Below are 23,348 nucleotides of genomic sequence, written 5' to 3'. Positions count from 1 at the left end.
CACACCGTGCTCAAAAAGATATAAGTGAAGCACTAGAGCAATTCCATAGCTCATAAAGATTTAAGTGAAGCATAGAGAGCAATTCTAACAAGTCATGGCATAATTTTGGCTCTCTCAAATAGCTGTATCCAGCAAGGATTCATGACTTAAAAAGCGAAACAAGCAAAGACTCATATCATACAAGACGCTCCAAGCAAAACTCATAGTATGTGATGAATAAAAATATAACTCTGAGTAAAATACTGATGGTCGTTAGAAGAAAAAGGGGATGCCACTCGGGCATCCCCAAGCTTAGTTGCTTGCTTCTATTTGGATAATAGATTGGGATGCCATGGGCATCCCCAAGCTTAGGCTCTTCTTACTCCTTATTCATTCATCCATCGTAATATCACCCAAAACTTGAAAACTTCAATGACAAAAAACTCAACAAAACCTTCGTGAGATCCGTTAGTATAAGAAAGCAAATCACTACTATAAGTACTGTTGCAAACCCATTCATATTTTATTTCTGCATTATATCTACTGTATTCCAACTTTTCTATGGCAAAACTCTTCAAAGGAAACCATAGAATCATCAAAACAAGCACACAACGCAAAGAAAACCGAATCTGTCAAAAACAGAACAGTCTGTAGCAATCTGAAAACTTCGAATACTTCTGTAACTCCAAAAGCTCTGAAAAATGAGGACAACGTGAGCAATTTGTATATTAATCTCGTGTAAGAAAATTCAGAGCAAAAGCTTGTTTCTGTGATTTATCAAAATTATTTTTCTAAGCGCAAAAATTTCTGTTTTTCAACAAGATCAAATCAACCATCACCCAAATCATCCCAAAGGCTTTGCTTGGCACAAACACTAATTTAAACCACAAAAACACATCTAATCAGAGGCATAATTGGGTATTTTATTGAAAACAGCAAGAAAACCAAAAATCAAAAAGATACAAGTTGGGTTGCCTCCCAACAAGCGCTATCGTTTTACGCCCCTAGCTAGGCATAACCCAAAGGATCTAAGTATTGTCATCTTTGTTTCTAGATCCATACGATGCCCTCATAATTGATTCATATGGTGACTTAATACTAGTTCTAGGGAAGTGTTCCATAGCCTTCCTTGGTGGAAATTGAAATTTAATATTGCCTTCTTTCATATCAATCACGGCACCAATAGTGCGTAAAAACGGTCTACCAAGAATAATTGGACAATACGGATTGCAATCAATATCAAGAACAATAAAATCTATGGGCACATAATTCCTATTTGCAAGAATAAGAACATCATTAATTCTTACCATAGACTTTTTAATAGTAGAATCCGCCAAGTGCAAATTTAAAGAACATTCTTCTATATCGGTAAGACCAAGCACATCACATAAAGATTTCAGAACTGTAGACACACTAGCACCCAAGTCACATAAAGCAAAACACTCATAATTTTTAATCTTGAATTTGATAGTAGGTTCCCATTCATCATGTAATTTTCTAGGAATTGAAACTTCGAATTCCAACTTTTCTTCTAAAGCTGTCATCATAGCATCAACAATATGTTTAGTAAAAGCTTTATTTTGTTCATAAGCATGGGGTGAATTTATCATGGATTGCAACAAAGAAATACAATCAATCACAAGGCAACTATCATAATTAAAGTCTTTGTAATCCAAAAGAGTGGGCTCATCACTAGTTAAAGTTTTGACCTCTTCAAACCCACTTTTATCAATTTTCTCAACAAGATTTTCACCCTCTGAATTATCGAGACGCCTTCTAGATAAAGTTGACTCTTCTTCAGTCCCTTTATTATCAATCTTAAATTTACTAAACAAAGAATCAATAGAAGAAACACCAATCATTTTAAGATCTTCATCACTTTTATGAAAGCAATCACTACAAAATGCCTTTTCTTAAAATTCTCTTCTAGTTGTAAGCATAGGGTTGTTTTCTTACTTTCATCCATAGAAACATAAAGAGCCTTAATTGATTCCTCAACCTTAGGCACAGAAATACTTCTGACATATCATCAATCTTATTCAGCTTCTCTTCTATTGTAGCATTGAAAACTTTTTGAGTATTGATAAATTCTTTAATATTATTCTCAAGATCAGAGGTGTTCCTATTATTATTATTATAAGAAGGATTACCATAGGAATTACCATAATTATTAGAGGAATTACTAGGAAAAGGCCTAGTATTAAAATTACCTCTATGCATTGTTATTGAAATTGTTTCGCGAGATAAAGTTCACATCTATGTCATCACTATTTTGCTCAATCAAAGTAGACAAAGGCACATCATTAAAATCAATAGGATCACTTTTATTAGCAACCAATTTCATAAGAGCATCAACTTTTTCACTCAAAGAAGAAATTTCTCCAACCGAATTGACCTTTTTACTAGTAGGAGCTCTTTCGGTATGCCATTGTGAATAATTTGCCATAATATTGTCAAGCAATTTGGTGGCTTCACCCAAAGTAATTTCCATAAAAGTACCACCCGCGCCAGAATCTAAAAGATTACGAGAAAAATAATTCAACCCCGCATAATTTTTTTGTATAATCATCCAAAGATTTAACCCATGAGTTGGGAAATTCCTTAGCATTAATTTCATCCTTTCCCAAGAATGTGCAACATGCTCATGTTCAAGTTTCTTGAAATTCATGATCTGGGTTCTAAGGGAAATAATTTTTGCGGGCGGAAAATACTTAGTAATAATGGCATCTTTGCACTTATCCCAAGAATCGATACTATTGCCAGGCTAAGAAGAAAACCAAATTTTTGCACGATCTCGCAAAGAAAACATGAATAATTTCAACTTCACAATATCATTGTCCACATCTTTCTTCTTTTGCATATCGCATAATTCCACGAATGTGTTAAGATGGGATGCGACATCCTCATTAGGAGTACCGGAAAATTGATCTTTCATAACAAGATTCAACAAAGTAACATTAATATCACAAGACTCCGCACTAGTGGCGGGAGGAGCAATCGGAGTGCTAATAAAATCATTGTTGTTGGTATTGAAGAAATCACACAACTTGGTGTTCTCTTGAGTCATTGTGACTACGCAATAAGATTGCACTCAAAAAACAGATCTGAAGAGAAAACGGCGAACGAAAAAGAGGGCAAATAAAATGGCAAATTTTTGTGAAGTGGGGGAGAGGAAAACGAGAGGCAAATGGCGAATAATGTAAATTGCAAGGAGATGAGATTTGTGATTAGCAACCTGGTAGATGTTGATGATGTCTCCCCGACAACGGCGCCAGAAATTCCTTTTGATGCCAGCTTGAACTACATCGGTATTTCCCCAAAGAGGAAGGGAAGATGCTGCACAACGACGGTAGGTATTTCCCTCAGTGATGAGACCAAGGTTATCAAACCTGTAGGGGAACCACGCAACACTACGTGAACGACACCTGCACACAAATAACAAATACTCGCAACCCGACGTATTAAAGGGGTTGTCAACCCATTTCGGGCAACGGGGCCAGAAATTGGCAAGTAGATGGGATAAAAATTGTGATAGATTGATATATGCAAATAAAGGCAAATAAAATTTAGCAAGGTATTTTTGGGTTTTTGGATGATATGGATCTGAAAATAAAAACAAAGAAAAGTAGATCGCAAAGGCAAATATAATAAAGAAGAGACCCGAGGGCCGTAGATTTCACTAGTGGCTTCTCTCGAGAAAAATAGCATACAATGGGTAAACAAACTACTGTTGGGCAATTGATAGAACTTCAAATAATCATGACGATATCCAGGCAATGATCATTATAAAGGCATCACGTCCAAGATTAGTAGACCGACTCCTGCCTGCATCTACTACTATTACTCCAGACATCGACCGCTATCCAGCATGCATCTAGTGTATTAAGTTCATGGAGAAATGGAGTAATGCAATAAGAACGATGACATGATGTAGACAAGATCTATTTATGTAGAAATAGACCCCATCTTCTTATCCTTAATAGCAACGATACATACGTGTTGGTTCCCCTTCTGTCACTGGGATCGAGCACCGTAAGATCGAACCGATCACAAAGCACCTCTTCCCATTGCAAGATAAATAGATCAAGTTGGCCAAACAAAACCCAAATATCAGAGAAGAAATATGAGGCTATAAGTAATCATGCATATAAGAGATCAAAAGACTCAAATAACTTTCATGGATAAAAACATAGATCTGATCATAAACTCAAAGTTCATCGGATCCCAACGAACACACCGCAAAAAGAGTTACATCAAATAGATCTCCAAGAGACCATTGTATTGAGAATAAAAAGAGAGAGAGAGAGGAAGCCATCTAGCAACTAACTTCCGACCCGTAGGTCTACAGTGAACTACTCACGCATCATCAGAGAGGCACCAATGAGGATGATGAACCCCTCCGTGATGGTGTTTAGATTGGATTTGGTGGTTCTGGAACTTGCGGCGGCTGGAATTGTTTTTTGTCGACTCCCCTAGGGTTTCTGAAATATTGGGGTATTTATAGAGCAAAGTGGCGGTGCGGGAGGCCACCAAGGTGGGTAGAACCCACCTGGGCACGCCTGGGCAGTGCCTCCCTCGGGGCACCCCCCAGGTGTTTCTCCAGCCCATTGGGTGTCTTCTGGTCCATAAAAAATCCACAAAAAGTTTTATTGCATTTGGACTCCGTTTGATATTGATTTCCAGCGATGTAAAAAACAAGCAAAAAACAGCAACTGGCACTTGGCACTATGTCAATAGGTTAGTCCCAAAAATGATATAAAATGACTGTAAAATGATTGTAAAACATCCAAGAATGGTAATATAATAGCATGGAACAATCAAAAATTATAGATACGTTGGAGACGTATCATTTATCGCCAGGACCAGTACCTGGATCAAGGCCATGGGCAGTTTATCCTCAATGTCACCATGATGAGCATTGACAAGTGCCTACGCCCCCTCCGAGGGGTGGTTCGCACGCACCCCGACGATATGATGATAGGCACCCATACGGTGATGAGCGGAGGGTTCCAGTCGACCCCCGAGATCCTGGGTTTGATGCAAGGTCAGTCCTCGTGTAGGGCCTGGTTGACAGAGGCAGGGCTAACCGAGAGGGTTTGGACAGGGATCGCCCGAGTGGAAGCAGAGCATTTGTTCTGGGCCTGAGTGTTTCAGTAGGGCCATTCGAGCTACTGAGATTCCTCCCAACTTCAGGTTGGCCGCAGGGATGAGTAAGTTCACTGGCGAGTCGAAGCTAGATATGTGGTTAGAAGATTACCGAGTGGCTGTGCAGATTGGTGGAGGCAATGATGATGTGGCCAATGCCTGAAGGCTCGGCCCAGGCGTGGTTGAACCAGTTGGCTCCTGCCAGCATATACTGTTGGGAAGACTTGGCCCGAGTGTTTATCAAAACGTTTGAAGGCACTTGCAAGCGACCTGCTGGGCTGACTGAGTTCCAGCACTACGTCTAGAAGCCAAACGAAACTTTGAGGGATTATATTCAGCGTTGGACCACACTTCACCATGTGGTCGAGAATGTTTCAGAGCACCAGGCATTCTGCGCCTTCAAGGAAGGCGTCCGGTACGGAGAGCTCATACTAAAATTTGGTCGATCAGGCGACCTATCCATGAACCGATTGATGGAGATAGCTACTCAATATGTGAATGGCGAAGAAGAGGACCGACTCCGTAGTGGCAAAGGAAAAGTTACAGATCCTGACACCGAAGGCGGGAACCCCAGTCGGAAACAGAAGCGCAAAGCTGAGGCTGCTGGTCAAGCAGAAGCCGCAGTGGTAGCTCATCAAGGCAAGTTCAAAGGGAAGGCCAAAGTGCAGTGGATTCCTAAGAAGAAGAGAGACCAATCAGGTCAGGACGTCTTGGATCTACCGTGTGCCATTCACACGAAGAAAGACGAAGAGGGTAACCTGATTTTACCCAAGCATACCACTCAACAGTGCAGACTCCTCATTCAACAGTTCCGTGAAGGTCAGTCGAGTGAAAAGGGCTCTGACAAAGATGAAGATGAAGAAAAGGCAGAAGATTACCCGAAGGTCAACGCCACACTCGTGATTTTTGCTGATGTTGAGAGAAAAAGTCGACTGAAGGTCATCAATCATGAGGTGAACATGGTTGCTCCAGCGACTACAACGTACCTCAAGTGGTCAAAGACTCCCATTACCTTCAACCAGTCAGACCACCCAACTCATGTTGCTACCCCTGGGCGGCAAGCACTGGTAGTGGATCCAGTCGTAGGTGGCACTCGGTTGCGCAAAGTTCTTATGGACGGCGGCAGTGGTTTGAACATTCTCTATACAGAAAACCTCCAAGGGATGGTCATTCCGATGTCCCGACTCAGTGAAAGCAACATGCAGTTTCACAGAGTCATCCCGGGGAAAAAGGCACAGTCACTCGGTCGGATTGCTCTTGATGTGGTTTTTGGTGACTCGAAGAGTTTTCGGAAGGAAAAGTTGACGTTTGAAGTGGTGGATTTTCATAGTGCCTATCATGCTATCTTGGGACGACCGGCTTATGCTAGTTTCATGGCCCATCCATGTTACATGTACCTCAAGATGAAGATGCCCGGACCCAAGGGCATGATCACCATCATTGGGAATAGGCAGAGAGCCGAGGAATGTCTTCAAAAGGGATCCAAAATTGCTGATGAGCAGATGGCAGTAGTGGAACTGGAAGAGTACAAGAGGAACGCTGACTCGAGTGACCTACTCCGCTCTAAGAAGCTAGCTTCTGGATCTGCTTTTCAGTCGGCGGGAGAAACAAAGCAAGTTCACATTCACCCGGAAGATCCCACGGCCGCTCCAACCAATATCTCAACAACACTCGACAACAAATAAGAGGTCGCGCTCATCCAGTTCCTCCATGAGAACTGGGACATCTTTGCATGGAAACCATCCGACATGCCAGGTGTACCCAGGGGACTGGCTGAGCACTATTTGAGGGTCAACTCGAAGGCCAAACCTGTCAAAGAGCATCTCCGCCGCTCTGCTGCGGAGAAGAGGAAGGCGATTGGCGAGGAAGTGGCTCGGCTCCTGGCAGCTGAGTTCATACGCGAGATATACCACTCCGAGTGGCTCGCCAACGTCGTCATGGTCCCCAAGAAGGATAATTCACTCTGCATGTGCATTGACTTCAAACATATCAATCGGGCCTGCCCGAAAGATCATTTTCCGCTCCTCCGTATCGATCAAATAGTTTATTCGACAGCAGGATGCGAGCGCTTGTCTTTTCTTGATGCGTATTTCGGATACCATCAGATCCGACTGTATGGGCCAGATGAAATAAAAACGGCCTTCATCACCCCTTTCGGGTGTTTTTGCTATGTCACCATGCCATTCGGTCTCAAAACGCTGGCGCCACATTCATGCGCATGATTCAAAATTGCCTGCTCACTCAAATCAGTCGGAATGTGGAGGCTTACATGGACGATATCGTGGTCAAGTCACGCAAACGTTCTGACCTGCTGACTGATCTCGCTGAAACCTTCGCCAATCTGAGAAGGTACGACATCAAGTTGAACCCGCCCAAGTGCACCTTTTGAGTGCCTGGAGGCAAGTTACTAGGTTTCCTCATTTCCGAACGAGGGATAGATGCCAATCCCGAGAAGATCGACGCTATGGTCCGAATGAAATGCCCCGAGCGTGTGCATGAAGTCCAGAAGCTCACAGGTTGTCTCGTAGCACTGACTCGGTTCATTTCTTGTCTCGGTGAGAAGGCACTGCCTCTTTACCGATAGATGAAGAAGTACGATAAGTTCGAGTGGACTCCCGAAGCTGAAGCAGCATTTGTTGAACTCAAAGCCCTACTCTCCACCCAGCTGGTGCTTGCTGCTCCGAACAGCAAAGAGTCTCTACTTTTGTACATTGCGGCCATCGGTCAAGTCGTCAGCACAGTGCTCACAGTGGAACGAGAAGAAGAAGACAAGGCCTACAAAGTTCAATGACCAGCCTACTATATCTCTGAGGTTTTGACTCCATCTAAACAGAGGTATCCTCATTATCAGAAGCTTGTCTATGGAATTTACTTGACAGTGAAGAAGGTCGCACATTATTTCCAAGATCACTCGGTTTCAGTCGTTAGTGACGCGCCGTTATCTGAAATCATGAACAATCGGGATGCAACTGGCCAAGTGGCTAAATGGGCAATTGAACTACTCCCTTTGGATATTAAGTTTGAAGCAAAGAAGGCGATCAAATTCCAAGCACTTGCAGATTTCTTGGCCGAGTGGATTGAACAGCAACATCCGACTCAGGTTTACTCGGAGCACTGGACCATGTTCTTCGATGAATCTAAAATGCTTAATGGTTCCGATGCCGGAGTGGTTCTAGTATCTCCAAGAGGTGATCGGCTCAGTTATGTCCTCCAGATTCACTTTGATTCCTCCAATAACGAGGCCGAGTATGAAGCACTCCTGTATGGGTTGTGTATGGCCATTTAACTTGGCGTCCGTCGCCTGATGGTCTACGGTGACTCAGATTTGGTGGTAAGTCAGGTGATGAAGGAGTGGGATGTCAGAAACCCCGCCATGACAGGATACTGCAATGCAGTAAGGAAGCTAGAGAAAAAGTTTGAGGGTTTGGAGCTTCACCGCATTCCCCGAATCAATAATCAAGCAGCCGACGATCTAGAAAAAATAGGTTCCACTTGGAAGCCTATCCCCAGCAATGTGTTTCTTGAGCACCTCCATTCCCCATCAGTGCAAGAGGATCCTTTCACAAAAGAGCCTCCCCAAGCGATAAGTCCGACTGATCCGACTGAAATCAAGGTCCCTGCAGTCCTTGACTTGGTTATGGAGATCCTAGTAATTACACCCGACCGGATAGTGCCATACATTGCATGTTTGCTCAGACAAGAACTTCCAGAGGATGAAGTCGAAGCACGTCATATTGTCCGTAGATCCAAAGCTATCACAGTGATAAATGGACAGCCCTACAGAGAGAGTGTCACTGGCGTGGCCCAATGATGTATTTCTCCATAAGAGGGTCGACTGATTTTCAAAGAGATCCACTCGGGGACCTGTGGTCACCATGCATCCTCTCGGACAATTGTGGCCAAAGCATACCGAGCTGGATTTTACTGGTCGCGAGCCAATGAAGCAACAATGGAGATCGTTCAATGGTGTGAAGGATGTCAGTTCTACGCAAACATGTCCCATAAGCCCGCATCTTCCCTGAAGACCATTCCATTCATCTGGCCATTTGCTGTGTGGGGGTTGGACATGGTTGGACCACTCAGGACCAGCAAAAGTGGCTTCACTCATCTGCTTGTAGCAGTCGACAAATTCACCAAGTGGATTGAAGCCAAGCCTATTAAGAAGTTAGATTCAAGGACAACCATTAAGTTCTTGAAAGAGTTGATATTCAGATACGGAGTTCCACACAGTATTATCATGGATAAAGGCTCAAACTTCGATTCGAAAGAATTCAGAAACTTCCACGCCACCCAAGGCACTCAGGTGGACTACGCATCTGTTGCGCACCTGCAGTTGAATGGTCAAGCTGAGAGGGCGAATGGCCTTATCCTTCAAGGATTGAAGCCCCGACTCATGTGCGACCTTGAGCATGCAGCTGGAGCCTGGGTCACTGAGCTGTCGCCCGTCCTGTGGGGTTTGAGGATGACTCCAAACCGGTCCACTGACCGCACCCCTTTCTTCATGGTGTATGGAGCTGAAGCCTTGCTGCCTAGTGATCTCTTCCACAATTCACCCTGAGTGGAACTCTACTCGGAAGCTGAGGCAAAGCAAGCACGGCAGGATGCCGTTGATCTCTTGGAAGAAGAACGTGAGATGACCCTGATACGGTCGCCTGTTTATCAGCAAGATCTTCATCGATTCCACGCCAGGAATGTCAAGGGTTGAGCATTTCAAGAAGGAGATCTCGTGCTCCGAGTGGATCAGCAGCGACCACACAAACTTGCCCCGCGTGGGAAGGCCCCTTCATCGTCACCAAGGTACTACACAACGGGGCCAACCACCTCTACAACATTGCGAAGAAGATCGACGAGCCGCGCGCCTGGAATGCAGATCTTCTTCGTCAATTTTATACCTAGCAGTCGGATTGTCGAGATGTAATAACAGTACTTTTAGATTGTTTATCAAGACATGACTCCTGCAGTCCCATGATGATTTCTCTCGCACAAGCGTATGTTCAAAACCCCCAGTGGGTGACTTATCTGTGAACCTGTTTTCGCCTAAGTTAAAAAAACTACTCCGAGTGAGAGCATCCCTCCCACTTGGGGGCTTAGCCGCGATGTTGGAAATATGCCCTAGAGGCAATAATAAAATGGTTATTATTGTATTTCCTTGTTCATGATAATTGTCTATTGTTCATGCTATAATTGTATTAACTGGAAACCGTAATACATGTGTGAATACATAGACCACAACATGTCCCTAGTAAGCCTCTAGTTGACTAGCTCGTTGATCAATAGATGGTTATGGTTTCCTGACCATGGACATTGGATGTCACTGATAACGGGATCACATCATTAGGAGAATGATGTGATGGACAAGACCCAATCCTAAGCATAGCACAAGATCGTGTAGTTCGTCTGCTAAGAGCTTTTCTAATGTCAAGTATCGTTTCCTTAGACCATGAGATTGTGCAACTCCCAGATACCGTAGGAATGCTTTGGGTGTACCAAACGTCACAACGTAACTGGGTGGCTATAAAGGTACACTACAGGTATCTCCGAAAGTGTCTGTTGGGTTGGCACATATCGAGACTGGGATTTGTCACTCCGTATGACGGAGAGGTATCTCTGGGCCCACTCGGTAATGCATCATCATAATGAGCTCAATGTGACCAAGTGGTTGGTCACGGGATCATGCATTACAGTACGAGTAAAGTGACTTGCCGGTAACGAGATTGAACGAGGTATGGGGATACCGACGATCGAATCTCGGGCAAGTAACATACCGATAGACAAAGGGAATTGTATACGGGATTGGGAATTGTATACGGGATTGATTGAATCCTCGACATCGTGGTTCATCCGATGAGATCATCGAGGAGCATGTGGGAGCCAACATGGGTATCCAGATCCCGCTGTTGGTTATTGACCGGAGAGTCGTCTCGGTCATGTCTGCGTGTCTCCTGAACCCGTAGGGTCTACACACTTAAGGTTCGGTGACGCTAGGGTTGTAGAGATATTAGTATGAGGTAACCCGAAAGTTGTTCGGAGTCCCGGATGAGATCCCGGACATCACGAGGAGTTCCGGAATGGTCCGGAGGTAAAGATTTGTATATAGGAAGTCCAGTTTCGGCCACCGGGAAATTTCGGGGGTCACCGGTATTGTACCGGGACCACCGGAAGGGTCCCGGGGGTCCACCGGGTGGGGCCACCTATCCCGGAGGGGCCCATGGGCTGAAGTGGGAAGGGAACCAGCCCCTGGTGGGCTGGTGCGCCACCCATGGGCCTCCCCCTGCGCCTAGGGTTGGAAACCCTGGGGTTGGGGGGCGCCCCACCTGACTTGGGGGGCAAGTTTCCCCCCTTGGCCGCCGGCCCCCCTTGAGATTGGATCTCTAGGGACGGCGCCCCCCCCCCCCCACATGGCCCTTATATAAAGAGGGGAGGAGGGAGGGCTGCGCACCCAAGCCCCTGGCGCCTCCCTCCCCCCCGTAACACCTCTCCCTCTCTCTGAGCTTGGCGAAGCCCTGCCGAGATCCCCGCTGCTTCCACCACCACGCCGTCGTGCTGCTGGATCTCCATCAACCTCCCCCCCTTGCTGGATCAAGAAGGAGGAGACGTCTCTCCCAACCGTACGTGTGTTGAACGCGGAGGTGCCGTCCGTTCGGCGCTAGGATCATCGGTATTTTGGATCACGACGAGTACGACTCCATCAACCCCGTTCTCTTGAACGCTTCCGCTCGCGATCTACAAGGATATGTAGATCCACTCCTCTCTCTCGTTGCTAGATGACTCCATAGATTGATCTTGGTGGTGCGTAGAAAATTTTAAATTTCTGCTACGTTCCCCAATAGTGGCATCATGAGCTAGGTCTATGCGTAGATTCTATGCACGAGTAGAACACAAAGTGGTTGTGGGTGATGATTTGTTCAATTTGCTTACCGTTACTAGTCTTATCTTGATTCGGCGGCATTGTGGGATGAAGCGGCCCGGACCGACCTTACACGTACTCTTACGTGAGACAGGTTCCACCGATTGACATGCACTTGATGCATAAGGTGGCTAGCAGGTGTCTGTCTCTCCCACTTTAGTTGGATCGGATTCGATGAAAAGGGTCCTTATGAAGGGTAAATAACAATTGGCATATCACCGTTGTGGCTTTTGCGTAGGTAAGAAACGTTCTTGCTAGAAACCCATATCAGCCACGTAAAACATGCAACCACAATTAGAGGACGTCTAACTTGTTTTTGCAGGGTATGCTATGTGATGTGATATGGCCAAAAGGATGTGATGAATTATATATGTGATGTATGAGATTGATCATGTTCTTGTAATAGGAATCAAGACTTGCATGTCGATGAGTATGACAACCGGCAGGAGCCATAGGAGTTGTCTTAATTTATTGTATGACCTGCGTGTCAATGAAAAACGCCATGTGATTACTTTACTTTATTGCTAACCGTTAGCCATAGTAGTAGAAGTAATAGTTGGCGAGACAACTTCATGAAGACATGATGATGGAGATCATGATCATGGAGATCATGGTGTCATGCCGGTGACGAAGGTGATCATGCTGCGCCTCAAAGATGGAGATCAAAAGGCGCAAGATGATATTGGCCATATCATGTCACTTTATGATTTGCATGTGATGTTTGTCATGTTTACATCTTATTTGCTTAGAACGACGGTAGCATAAATAAGATGATCCCTCACTAAAATTTCAAGAGACGTGTTCCCCCTAACTGTGCACCGTTGCGAAGGTTCGTTGTTTCGAAGCACCACGTGATGATCGGGTGTGATAGATTCTAACGTTCGCATACAACGGGTGTAAGCCAGATTTACACATGCGAAATACTTAGGTTGACTTGACGAGCCTAGCATGTACAGACATGGCCTCGGAACACAAGAGACCGAAAGGTCGAACATGAGTCGTATAGTAGATACGATCAACATGGAGATGTTCACCGATGATGACTAGTCCGTCTTACGTGATGATCGGACACGGCCTAGTTGACTCGGATCATGTATCACTTAGATGACTAGAGGGATGTCTATCTGAGTGGGAGTTCATTAAATAACTAGATGAACTTAATTGTCATGAACATAGTCAAAAGGTCTTTGCAAGTTATGTCGTAGCTTACGCTTTAGTTCTACTAAGATATGTTCCTAGAGAAAATTTAGTTGAAAGTTGACAGTAACAATTATGCGGACTGGGTCCGTAAACTGAGGATTGTCCTCATTGCTGCACAGAAGGCTTATGTCCTTAATGCACCGCTCGGTGTGCTGAACCTCGAGCGTGGTTTGTGGATGTTGCGAACATCTGACATACACGTTTTGATGACTACGTGATAGTTCAGTGCATAATGCTAACGGTTTAGAATTGAGGCACCAAAGACGTTTTTGAAATGTCGCAGAACATATGAGATGTTCCAAAGACTAAAATTGGGATTTCAGACTAGTGCCCACGTCCAGAGGTATGAGACCTCTAACAAGTTTCTTAAGCCTGCAAACTAAGGGAGAAAAGCTCAATCGTTGAGCATGTTCTCAGATTGTCTGAGTACTACAATCGCTTGAATCCAGTGGGAGTTAATCTTCCAGATGAGATAGTGATGGTTCTCCATAGTCACTGCCACCAAGCTATTAGAGCTTCGTGATGAACTATAACATATCAGGGATATACATGATGATCCTTGAGCAACTCGCGATGTTTGACACCGCGAAAGTAGAAATCAAGTAGGAGCATCAATTGTTGATGGTTAGTAAAACCACTAGTTTCAAGAAGGGCAAGGGCAAGAAGGGATACTTCATGAAACGACAAATCTGTTGCTGCTCTAGTGAAGAAACCCAAGGTAGAACCCAAACCCGAGACTAAGTGCTTCTGTAATGAGGGAACGGTCAATGAAGCAGAACTACCCTAGATACTTGGTAGATGAGAAGGCTGGTAAGGTCGACAGAAGTATATTGGATATATATTATATTAATGTGTACTTTACTAGTACTCCCAGTAGCACCAGGGTATTAGATACCGGTTCGGTCGCTAAGTGTTGGTAACTCGAAATAAAATCTGCGGAATAAACGGAGACTAGCTAAAGATGAGATGACGATATGTGTTGGAAGTGTTTCCAAGGTTGATGTGATCAAGCATCGCATGCTCCCTCTACCATCGAGATTGGTGTTAAACCTAAATAATTGTTATTTGGTTTTTGCGTTGAGCATAGACATGATTGGATTATGTTTATCGCAATACGGTTATTCATTTAAGGAGAATAATGGTTACTCTTTTTTATTTGAATAATACCTTCAATGGTCTTGCACCTAAAATGAATGGTTTATTGAATCTCGATCGTAGTGATACACATGTTCATGCCAAAAGATATAAGATAGTAATGATAGTACCACATACTTGTGGCACTGCTGTTTGAGTCATAATGGGATAAAACACATGAAGAAGCTCCATGTTGATGGATCTTTGGACTCACTCGTTTTTGAAAAGATTGAGACATGCGAACCATGTCTATTGGTATACATGCATGAAGAAACTCCATACAGATGGATCATTTGAACTCACTTGATTTTGAATCACTTGAGACATGCAAATCATACCACATGGGCAAGATGACTGAAAGGCCTCGTTTTCAATAAGATGAAACAAGAGAGCAACTTGTTGGAAGTAATACATTTGATGTGTGCAGTCCAATGAGTGATGAGGCACACAGCGGATATCGCTATGTTCTTACTTCACAGATGATTTGAGTAGATTTACTTGATGAAACACAAGTCTGAATTATTGAAAGGTTCAAGTAATTTCAGAGTGAAGTTGAAGATCGTCGTGACAAGAGGATAAAATGTCTATGATATGATCATAGAGATGAATATGTGAGTTACGAGTTTGGCACACAATTAAGACATTGTGGAGATTGTTTCACAACTAATACCGCCTGGAACACCATAGTGTGATGGTGTGTCCGAACATCATAACTGCACCCTATTGGATATGGTGCATACCATGATGTCTCTTATCGAATTACACTATCGTTTATGGGTTAGGCATTAGAGACAACCGCATTCACTTTAATAGGGCACCACACAATTCCGTTGAGACGACACCGTATGAACTATGGTTTAGGGAAACCTAAGCTGTCGTTTCTTAAAAGTTTGGGGCTGCGACGCTTATGTGAAAAAGTTTCAGGCTGATAAGCTCAAACCCAAAGCGGATAAATGCATCTTCATAGAATACCCAAAACAGTTGGGTATACCTCCTATTTCAGATCTGGAAGCAAAAGTGATTGTTTCTAGAAACGGGTCCTTTCACGAGGAAAAGTTTCTCTCAAAAGAATTGAGTGGGAGGATGGTGGAGACTTGATGAGGTTATTGAACCGTCACTTCAACTAGTGTGTAGCAGGGCACAAGAAGTTGTTCCTGTGGCACCTACACCAATTGAAGTGGAAGCTTATGATAGTGATCATGAAACTTCGGATCAAGTCACTACCAAACCTTGTAGGACGACAAAGATGCGTACTACTTCAGAGTGCTACGTAATCCTGTCTTGGAAGTCATGTTGCTAGACAACAATGAACCTACGAGCTATGGAGAAATGATGGTGGGCCCAGATTCCGACGAATGGCTCGAGGCCATAAAATCCGAGGGAGGATCCATGTATAAAAACAAAGTATAGACTTTGGAAGAACTACTTGATGGTCGTAAGGCTGTTGGGTGCAGATGGATTTTAAAAGGAAGACGGAGAATGATGGTAAGTGCCACCATTAAGAAAGCTCGACTTGTCGTTAAGATGTTTCCCGACAAGTTCAAGGAGTTGACTACGATGAGACTTTCTCACTCGTAGCGATGCTAAGAGTCTGTTGGATTTATATTAGCAGTTACTGCATTGTTTATGAAATCTTGCAGATAGGATGTCAAAACATTGTTTCCTCGACGATTTTCTTGAGGAAAGGTTGTATGTGATACAACCAGAAGGTTTTGTCAATCCTGAAAGATGCTAACAAGTATGCAAAGATCCAGCAATCCTTCTAAGGACTGGAGTAAGCATCTCGGAGTTGGAATGTACGCTTTGATGAGATGATCAAAGATTTTGGGTTTTATACAAAGTTTATGAGAAACTTGTATTTCCAAAGAAGTGAGTGGGAGCACTATAGATTTTTGATGAGTATATGTTGTTAACATATTGTTGATCAGAAATGATGTAGAATTTCTGGAAAGCATACAGGGTTATTTGAAATGTGTTTTTCAATGGAAAACCTGGATTAAGCTACTTGAACATTGAGCATCAAGATCTATAAGGATAGATCAAAAACGCTTAATAGTACTTTCAAATGAATACATACTGTGACAAGATTTTGAAGGAGTTCAAAATAGATCAGCAAAGAAGGAGTTCTTGGCTGTGTTACAAGGTGTGAGTATTGAGTAAGACTCAAGACCTGACCATGGCAGAAGTGAGAGAAAGGACGAAGGTCGTCCCCTATGCTTTAGACGTAGGCTCTACAGTATGCTATGCTGTGTACCGCACCTGAAGTGTGCCTTGCCATGAGTTAGTCAAGGGGTACAATAGTGATTCGGAATGGATCACATGACAGCGGTCGAACTTATCCTTAGTATCTAGTGGACTAAGTAATTTTCTCGATTATGGAGGTGGTAAAAGAGTTCGTCGTAAGGGGTTACGTCGATGCAAACTTTGACACTAATCCGGATGACTCTGAGTAGTAAACTGGATTCGTATAGTAGAGCAGTTATTTGGAATAGCTCCAAGTAGCGCGTGATAGCTGCATCTACAAGATGACGTAGAGATTTGTAAAGCACACACGGATCTGGAAGGTTCAGACCCGTTGACTAAAAACCTCTCTCACAAGCGAGATATGAACAAACCCCATGGGTGTTGGATTCATTACAATCACATAGTGATGTGAACTAGATTATTGACTCTAGTGCAAGTGGGAGACTGTTGGAAATATGCCCTAGAGGCAATAATAAAATGGTTATTATTGTATTTCCTTGTTCAAGATAATTGTCTATTGTTCATGCTATAATTGTATTAATTGGAAACCGTAATACATGTGTGAATACATAGACCACAACATGTCCCTAGTAAGCCTCTAGTTGACTAGCTCGTTGATCAATAGATGGTTATGGTTTCCTGACCATGGACATTGGATGTCATTGATAACGGGATCACATCATTAGGAGAATGATGTGATGGACAAGACCCAATCCTAAGCATAGCACAAGATCGTGTAGTTCGTCTGCTAAGAGCTTTTCTAATGTCAAGTATCGTTTCCTTAGACCATGAGATTGTACAACTCCCGGATACCGTAGGAATGCTTTGGGTGTACCAAACGTCACAACGTAACTGGGTGGCTATAATGGTACACTACAGGTATCTCCGAAAGTGTCTGTTGGGTTGGCACAGATCGAGACTGGGATTTGTCACTCCGTATGACGGAGAGGTATCTCTGGGCCCACTCGGTAATGCATCATCATAATGAGCTCAATGTGACCAAGTGGTTGGTCACGGGATCATGCATTACGGTACGAGTAAAGTGACTTGCCGGTAACGAGATTGAACGAGGTATGGGGATACCGACGATCGAATCTCGGGCAAGTAACATACCGATAGACAAAGGGAATTGTATACGGGATTGATTGAATCCTCGACATCGTGGTTCATCCGATGAGATCATCGAGGAGCATGTGGGAGCCAACATGGGTATCCAGATCCCGCTGTTGGTTATTGACCGGAGAGTCGTCTCGGTCATGTCTGCGTGTCTCCCGAACCCGTAGGGTCTACACACTTAAGGTTCGGTGACGCTAGGGTTGTAGAGATATTAGTATGCGGTAACCCAAAAGTTGTTCGGAGTCCCGGATGAGATCCCGGACATCACGAGGAGTTCTGGAATGGTCCGGAGGTAAAGATTTGTATATAGGAAGTCCAGTTTCGGCCACCGGGAAAGTTTCGGGGCTCACCGGTATTGTACCGGGACCACCGGAAGGGTCCTGGGGGTCCACCGGGTGGGGCCACCTATCCCGGAGGGCCCCATGGGCTGAAGTGGGAAGGGAACCAGCCTCTGGTGGGCTGGTGCGCCCCCCATGGGCCTCCCCCTATGCCTAGGTTTGGAACCCTGGGGGTGGGGGGTGCCCCACCTGACTTGGGGGGCAAGTTTCCCCCCTTGGCCACCGCCCCTCTTGATATTGGATCTCTAGGGCCGGCGCCCCCCCCCACAGGGCCCCTATATAAAGAGGGGAGGAGGGAGGGCTGCGCACCCAAGCCCCTGGCGCCTCCCTCCCCCCCATAACACCTCTCCCTCTCGCTGAGCTTGGCGAAGCCCTGCCGAGATCCCCGCTGCTTCCACCACCACGCCGCCGTGCTGCTGGATCTCCATCAACCTCCCCCCCCCTTGCTGGATCAAGAAGGAGGAGACGTCTCTCCCAACCGTATGTTTGTTGAACGCGGAGGTGCCGTCCGTTCGGCGCTAGGATCATCGGTGTTTTGGATCACGACGAGTACGACTCCATCAACGCCGTTCTCTTGAACGCTTCTGCTCGCGATCTACAAGGGTATGTAGATGCACTTCTCTCTCTCGTTGCTAGATGACTCCATAGATTGATCTTGGTGATGCGTAGAAAATTTTAAATTTCTGCTACGTTCCCCAACACGCGAGCCAGTCCTCGCCTAAGTTAAAAAACTACTCCGAGTGAGAACATCCCTCCCACTCGGGGGTTTAGCCGCGAGCCAGTCCTCGCCTAAGTTAAAAAACTACTCCGAGTTAGAGCATCCCTCCCACTCGAAGGCTTAACCACAAACCAGTTTTCGCCTAAGTTGAAACTCTACTCTGAGTGAGAGCATCCCTCCCACTCGGGGGCTTAGCCACGAGCCAGTCCTCGCCTAAGTTAAAAATCTACTTCGACTGAGAGCATCCCTCCGACTCGGGGACTTAGCTGCGAGTCAGTCCTCGCCTAAGTTAAAAATCTACTCCAAGTGAGAGCATCCCTCCCACTCGGGGGCATAGCCGCGTGTCAGTCCTCGCCTAAGTTAAGAAATCCTTTCACTCGGAACATGAAACAAACTAGAAAACAATATTCGAATAAATCCATCAAGTTCAGAAAAGCAAGCAAAAGTACTCGGGCAACAGACCCGAACGAGTTTAATGATTACAGGATCACTCAGCATTCCGAGGCAAATAAGTTCTAATCATAAAGTTTTTTCACGCGCCGGGAGGACTCGCTGGCTCGACGAAGGTGTCCAGGTCAATGCCGTCGGCTATCCGAGTGGCTGCTTCGATGAAAGTCTCCATGAAATCTTGAAACTGGAGCTTCTTCGTATTGGCCACCTGAAGAGCTTTTAGTTTGTCTTCTCTAGCTTCTTTGCAATGGACACGGACAAGTGAGAGCGCCACGTCAGCTTCGCAGAGGGCAACAGATTTCTTCCATGCTTGCACTCGACCAGGGATTTCATCAAGTCAAGTCATCATTGACTCGAGGTCATTTTGAAGCGTATCCTCAGGCCACAGCTCCTTGTCTATCTTCGCCAGTGCAGCTCTCAAGCGAGTGATATATCCACGGACATCTTCGAGACGGGCTTCGGGGCACAACATATTCAGAGCCACTGCGTCCTTCACGGCTGACTTGGTGGGGTCTAAGCTTGTCTCAATCCAACCGGTCTCCTCCCCGAAGTTCTGACAGAATTCTACACAAGGGAAGAAGGAATAATTAGTTATGCCATCACTTGCAAAGTTCGCAGAGATTCACTCGACCGAAGAGAGGTACCTTCAAGCATGTCGTACATCTTCTTCGCGAAGCCTCCCAAATTTTCTCCAGCACATCCCTCTTATGGGTAAGCTGGTCCACCTTGTCGTTCAGGGAAGTCCTCTCTGTCTCAAAAGCACTCGTCTAATCTTCCATCTTCTTGGCCCACTCAACCCGTTCTTTCTTAAGTTCTTCTACAACAACCTTCAGTGATACATTCTCTTCTTCCAGTTTTTCGACTGAAGCCAACTTTGCTTCAGCAGCTTCAGTTTTCTCCTTAGCCACCTTCTGGGCTCCAGCAAGTTCTTCATCCTTCTTCTCCAAGGCCTGCTTCATGGTGTCTAAATAAATAGCATTCCTGAGTCGCGCTTGAAGTTTATGGTTTTAATTACACACATTTTTTCGAGTAAAACCACTCGGCTCAAAGGACGGAAGAAAAGAACAATGATGCATTCAGTCAGCAGGATTTACCTCCCATGGTCTTAGCCTCTGTCTCTGCATGCTCCAAGTTCCTCTTGGTCACTTCCAGGTCCAATTGGAGTTGGATCTTCTCCTTATCCAGGGCAGCATACTGAGTCCCGAGCTCACAAGTTTTCTGAAATCAACAAAGAAATGATTCAGTCGACAAGGATAAAGAGTTTATGATATTCCTCTACTTCCGAGTGAAGAGGAGCAAATCCAGTTGCTACAAACACATCCTCGGACCCCCGCCAAATCAAACATCCGACGGCGGTCTCAGGGACTACACCCAGTGGGTGCACTCAGTGTGCCCCCACTGGATCAATTTCCCATTCGGTGCGGCCTGACCGACTTGAGTAGAAAAAAAAAGAGACATTCTCAGACCCTCGCCGAATCAAACATTCAACGGCAGTCTCGGGGACTACACCCAGTGGGTGCACTGAGCGTGCCCCCACCGGTTAAATTTTCCACTCCGTGCTAAGTGACTGGTCCGAGTGGAAGACTACAAGAAAGAATTCTAAGACCCCCGACGAATCAAACATTCGACGACGGTCTCGGGGACTACACCCAGTGGGTGCACTCAGCGTGCCCCCACTTGATAAATTTCCCATTCGATGCGGCCTGACTGACTCGAGTGGAGAGCTATGGATTGGAAAATTACGAGCAAAACAATTCTGAATACCCAGTGGGTGTACCCAATCGGAAATCAACTTACAATCGCACTTACTCGGGCGTTCGCTTGAAGAGCCACACTGGTGTCGTAAGTCGTCTTGTCGGCCTCGTACACTCCCTTCGGCCGCTGCATCATCAAGTCAACTTGAATCATAGCTTCCTTGTTGGCTCCGGTCTGGTCCTCTAGGACATGATGCAGAGTGAACACGGTTGACGCAGGAGTCGGCGACGCAGCCGGAGGGATCAACACTTGAGGTTGTCCAGTCGGACCCAAAGCAGGAGCAGTCGACACCAGAGGCAAAGCAGTCGACGGAGGGGCGGTGAAAGAAGCACCAGCTCCGGCTCGGGATGATCCACCTCGTTCTAGAAGAACATCTTCAGGTGGCGCACGAGATGATTGGCCCGATGGCACTCTCCTAGCGAAGCTTCGTGGGACAGTCGAGGTCCTGCCTTCTCCCCCTGTGCTCTTTCGAGGCTCCTCCTCATCATCGTCTGCAATTTGGATGACGTTCGTTGGTGCTGCAGTCACTCAACAGTGAGAACTTAGTCAACCATTAGGTCAATTAGCGAGACCATGCAGATTGTGAGTCGATCATACCTACCCGAGAAGTGGATGCGTCCGCAGTGTCCGCATCTGCGTGTTTGTCGTTGATCTGCATGGGAGACGTCGCAGAAGTAGCAGCCCTGGCATCAGAAATTCCACTTGGTCAGAAAAACAATGAAGATCCATAACAATAAAGAAAAGAAAGGTGCGAAGAACACTTACGTTGAAGCAACGGGCACGACGGCCTTAATCCTGGGTAAAGCCTTCCGAGGTTTCGGTGGAATGGTCTTCGGCTGCTTTGCAGTCTTCTCAGTCGGGTCCGGGGTTGCCGTCCGAGTGCGCTTGGGGTTCCTGACACTCGACTCCGGGGCCTTGCTCTGGCTAGCAATCGGGTCTTGGTTCGCCTTGGTTCGACACTCGGTGCGGGGAGGCGACTTGACTGTTGGGAATCGTTGCATGGAAAACAAAAATTTTGTACGCACACGCAATGATCTATCCATGGAGATGCATAGCAACGAGGGGGAGAGTATGTCTACGTACCCTCGTATACCATAAGCGGAAGCGTTTGACAACGCGGTTGATGTAGTCGAACTTCTTCTAGCTCCGACCAATAAGGTACCGAACGTACGACACCTCCGAGTTCTGCACATGTTCAGATCGGTGACGTCCCTCGCCTTCCTGATCCAGAAAGGTGTCGAGGTAGTAGATGAGTTCCGTCAGCACGACGGTGTGGTGACAGTGATGGTGAAGTGATCCGCGCAGGGCTTCGCCTAAGCACTACGAAGATATGACCGTGGGAGTAAACGGTGGAGGGGGGGCGCTGCACACGGCTAGGCAATTGTCTGGGGTGTGCTAGGGGCGCCCCCCACATATATATAGGTGGGAGGGTGAGGGGAGGCAGCTAGGGTGCGCCCCAAGTAGGATCCGAATCCTACTTGGGTTTCCCCAAGTGGCGCCCCCCTTCCATATTTCACCGGAGAAGAAAGGGAAGGGGGAAGAGAGAAAGGAAAGGGGGGTAGAACCCCCTTTTTCCTTCTCCCAATTCGGCCTCCTGCCATAGGGGGGCGCACCACCCCATGTGGGCTGGTGTGCTCCCCTCTCATGGCCCATATGGCCCATATATTCCCCCCGGGGGATCCCGTAAACCCTCCCGTACTCCAATAAATACCCGATACACTCCGAAACACCTCCGATGTCTGAATACCATCGTCCTATATATCAATCTTTACCTCTCGACCATTTCGAGACTCCTCGTCGTGTCCGTGATCTCATCCGGGACTCCGAACAACATTCGGTCACCAAATCACATAACTCATATAATACAATATCGTCATCGAACGTTAAGCGTGCGGACCCTACGGGTTCGAGAACTATGTAGGCATGACTGAGACACCTCTCCGGTGAATAACCAATAGCGGAACCTGGATGCTCATATTGGCTCCTACATATTCTACGAAGATATTTATCGGTCGAACCGCTATGACAACATACGTTATTCCCTTTGTCCATTGGTATGTTACTTGCACAAGATTCGATCGTGGTATCTTCATACCTAGTTCAATCTCGTTACCGGCAAGTCTCTTTACTCGTTCCGTAATACATCATCCTGCAACTAACTCATTAGTCACTTTGCTTGCAAGGCTTCTTATGATGTGTATTACTGAAAGGGCCCAGAGATACGTCTCTGATACTCGGAGTGACAAATCATAATCTCGATCTATGCCAACTCAACAAACACCTTCGGAGATACCTTTATAATCACCCAGTTACGTTGTGACATTTGATTGCACACAAGGCATTCCTCCGGTATCTGGGAGTT

The 23,348-nt window shown here is 45.7% G+C and overlaps 1 protein-coding gene across 1 annotated transcript; it reads left to right on the top strand.

Moving 5' to 3' along the window:
• The first annotated feature begins 7,393 nt into the window (after window positions 1-7,393).
• Window positions 7,394-9,682, top strand: LOC141042699 (uncharacterized). The gene is made up of 2 exons (XM_073511578.1): window positions 7,394-7,473; window positions 9,337-9,682. The coding sequence occupies exons 1-2, from the start codon at window positions 7,394-7,396 to the stop codon at window positions 9,680-9,682; spliced, it is 426 nt and encodes a 141-aa protein (XP_073367679.1).
• Window positions 9,683-23,348: the final 13,666 nt, after the last annotated feature.

The sequence above is a fragment of the Aegilops tauschii genome, chromosome 3 (assembly GCF_002575655.3).
Source record: "Aegilops tauschii subsp. strangulata cultivar AL8/78 chromosome 3, Aet v6.0, whole genome shotgun sequence".
NCBI lineage: Eukaryota > Viridiplantae > Streptophyta > Magnoliopsida > Poales > Poaceae > Aegilops > Aegilops tauschii.
Note: the sequence above shows the minus strand (reverse complement) of the source record. Positions and strands in the feature narration are given on the sequence as shown.